Raw genomic sequence first — 3,196 nt, 5'->3', positions numbered from 1 at the left:
TGCGCCCAGCTCTGGGCTTCTGCCCCAGGGCTCCCCGCCCCTTGCATTTAGGGCTCGCCACAGCCCGTTCCCCTCTGGCCGCCAGAGGGAGCCCTAAAACCCACATCGCATCTCCTCGCCACGCCCCTGCTCACCCTTGGGAGGCTCTTCTCCTCCCCTCCCTCTACTCAGCGTCAGCCCCACAGGCTCCTCTTGGCTCCCCCAGTCCAGCAAACTGGACCCCACCTCAGGGACTTTGCACGTGCTGCGGCCTCTGCCAGGCGCCCTGCGCCCCTGGGCCCCGCCTTGCATGTGGTGAGCTCCTGCTCTCTCCCGCCGAGGGGCCCCCGGTACCCTCCCCGTCCCGCGAGACCCACTCACGGCCCATCTACTCTGGGATTTCGTAGCCTCTATCACAGCAGTAATTATTCCCATGAGTTATCCATGAGCCGGGGATCAAAGGGCTGGGCTTGCTGGCCGAGTCCCAACCGGGATTCGATTCCCGGAGCCCAGCCCGGCACCTGGCCCTCGGCCAGCCTTCGAGGCCGGTCCCTGGGGCAAAGGAAGGCCTGGGCTGCGGGTCGAGCTAAGCGACAGTGGGCGGAGGGCGACGAAGCCCTCGCCTTGATTCACCCGGGCAAGGCCGGTGGGGGTCAGCCCGACCCTGGGAGGGGGTGCGGGCGGGCTGGGGGTCGCGTACCTTTGGTCTCGTCCTCGTAGACCTTGATGCCCCGGGGGAGCAGCTCCCGGGGGAGCGAAGTGGTGCTGGAGAGCACCCGGGTCTCCCCGGTCACCTTGTCCTTCTCCACCGTGATCTCGACCGAGTACATGGCTGGCAGAGAGGCACGGGTTACCCGCGGCCGCCGCCCACGTGCCCCCCGCGGGGCTGCATCAAGCCAGGGAGGGGAGCCGGCAGCGCAGAGCCAAGCAGCGGGTCGCCCTCGGTGTGGCCCTCCCCAGCTCGGCCCCTCCCCGGGCTCCCCAGTGCCCTGGCAACAATCTGGATCCCTCCGCCCCACCCGAGGCCCCCTCCCGAGCGCCTCAGACTGAACGAGTGTGCAGGGTGGCCTGCCTCGCCCACGGTCGCGGCCACGGCAGCAGGCCAGCCCGGCCTGGACCCTGCGTCCTCTGTCCTTCGCACCTCTTAACGTCCGTCTGTGCACCTCGTCCTCAGCTACTTCTGCAGGAAGAATGGCTAACTCCCTCTCGAAACAAGGCACTATCGTTACCCGTTAGGGCCACAGTTTCCGCCCCCAGCCTCTCGCCCAGCCCTGTAGGATCCGGAGCCACGCGGGGGAGGCTGAGTCCTAGTGCTGACCCTCGGCCTCATGCTGAATTCCCGCATCACACCGCCTCCGCCACCCTCCCCGTGGGGTTCCACGGGAACCCCCAAATCACCACGCCCAAGAGCCCCTTCCTATCTGTCCCCTGCTCCTGCCACTCCTGGGTCTCCCCACCCCAGTCGGGGCAGCTCTGTTCTCCTTCCTCTCTCTCACCCCCTGCTCTGATTGTCTGCAGATCCTGGGGGTTCCACCCTCCCACACTGGACCCGCCCACTTCTCACGCCCTCTGCAGCCCACAGCCCTCCTCCCCAAAACCACCAGAGGGCGCCTGTGAGCACCTGAGTCAGGTTTGACTCTGGGACCCCATAGCGCGTCCTCCCGTGGCCACCAGAGGGCGCCAGTGAGCACCTGCCCACCATCGTCCACCGCTCCCACGTCCCTTGGGGTAAAAGCCCAATCCTCCCGCGCCCACGGGACCCCGCACGACCCGCCCTGTCCCTGCGCTGCCCTCACCTCCGCCCTGCCCTCTCCCCCTCGCTCATTCCGCTCCCGCGCGGCTGTCCTTGCAGTTCCCACAGGCCAGGCGGCGGCCAGCCTCAGCGCCGCTGCAGCCGCGCCCTCTGCCTGGACCCCTTTTTCCCAGACGTCCTGCTCCCTCACTTCCGCTGGTTCTTTACTTAAATGTCACCTCCTAACTCTGGCCTGCCTGAGCCCTCTGATTAAAATCGTCCTCCCTCCAGCTCCCCACGCTCTGCCTTATTTTCTCCATACTCAGTAAGTTATAGGCGCTGACACCCCATCAGGATATCGGCCCCCCAGGCTGTGTCCCTCATGCTTGGCACGCAGCAGAGGCTCAAGAAGCACTTGTTGAATGAATGAGTGTGTTGAACCCCATGTCCCTACACACCGTGACACCCCACCTCCAGACACACAGTTGGCTGGCCGTGCATTGCACGAGGTTGCTGGCCTCAGTGCTGGCTGAGACAGGCCTGACAGCCACAGAAGCCCTGAAGGCACTCCCACCCCCGCCACGGGAAATGCTATCCTCTGCCTCCTGACCCCTGGGACCATGCGGGAGGACCCTGGGCCTCCCCTGCCATCCTGTCGCTTCCCGTGTGTCTCCGAATCCTGGCCAGCCCAGCCCTGAGAGTCCTCGCCGCCCACCTCGCTCCAATAGCAGCGGTAGCAGCGGCAAGCAGGTCCCACCATCCCTTGTGACATCATCCCTCGGGCTTGGTTCCGTACCAGGCCCCGGGCATGAGGTCACTGCGATTTCACCCCTCCTGCAGGTGGAGAATCGGGTGCTAGTCGCCGGGGGGCAGAGTAGGGACTTGAATCCGACCTCATAAACACTTAGGACGAACCCTGTCTCTCTCTGCTTCCCAGGAGCGCAGGACGCCCGAGGCACAGAATGCCTCCAGGGACCGGACACTCACTCCCTCCACTGTGGCGCCTGGCGATGGTGGAGGAGGGGGCTTTGCAGCGGGCACGTGCAGGCGTGTTCCAGCGCGCGTGCCGCCCCCACCGGGCCCCAGGAGACAGCAGCGCGGTTAAGGGGACGGAAGCCGTGAGGATGTGACGGGCGAGAGAGACCATGCGAGCATGCCCGTCCTCTAGGCGAAGCTGGGCCGGCGAGTGACCAAGGAGCCAAAGCATAGGGGCACCCAGGCCCGACCCCAGGCGTGGAACCGTGCCTGGGTCCAGCCGCCACCCCAGAACCACAGTGCCTCCCGGTGGCGCAGTTGCATCTGACCTCTCCCTGGTCCCGCCAGGCCCCCCCCCAGGGCCAACACGCGGCCCGGGATGGCAGCTGGACGTGGGGCCGAGGCCGGGGGCGGACCCACCTGCCTTCATCACGGTGGAGCCTTCGGCCATCCTCACGGGGGTGTTGGAGACCCGCTTCTCTGCTCAGTGGGCAAAGAGTGGAGAGAGGG

General features: G+C 66.5%; 1 protein-coding gene across 3 annotated transcripts in view; it reads right to left on the bottom strand.

Annotated features, from left to right (window-relative positions):
• The window catches only part of PALM (paralemmin), a 7,607-nt gene extending 4,411 nt beyond the window's left edge, over positions 1-3,196 (bottom strand). The window contains exons 1-2 of one of the 3 annotated variants that reach the window (XM_039839034.1): positions 3,107-3,196; positions 680-811 (exon numbers count right to left, since the gene is read on the bottom strand). In XM_039839034.1, coding sequence (XP_039694968.1) covers positions 680-811; positions 3,107-3,137 — 163 coding nt within the window. In that variant the 5' untranslated portion in view covers positions 3,138-3,196. Of the gene's footprint in view, positions 1-679; positions 812-1,120; positions 1,366-3,106 lie in introns of those variants that run through there. The other 2 variants (XM_039839035.1, XM_039839036.1) reach the window with 2 other exon arrangements.

The sequence above is a fragment of the Pteropus medius genome, unplaced genomic scaffold (assembly GCF_902729225.1).
Source record: "Pteropus medius unplaced genomic scaffold, Ma_sr-lr_union100, whole genome shotgun sequence".
Lineage (NCBI taxonomy): Eukaryota > Metazoa > Chordata > Mammalia > Chiroptera > Pteropodidae > Pteropus > Pteropus medius.
Note: the sequence above shows the minus strand (reverse complement) of the source record. Positions and strands in the feature narration are given on the sequence as shown.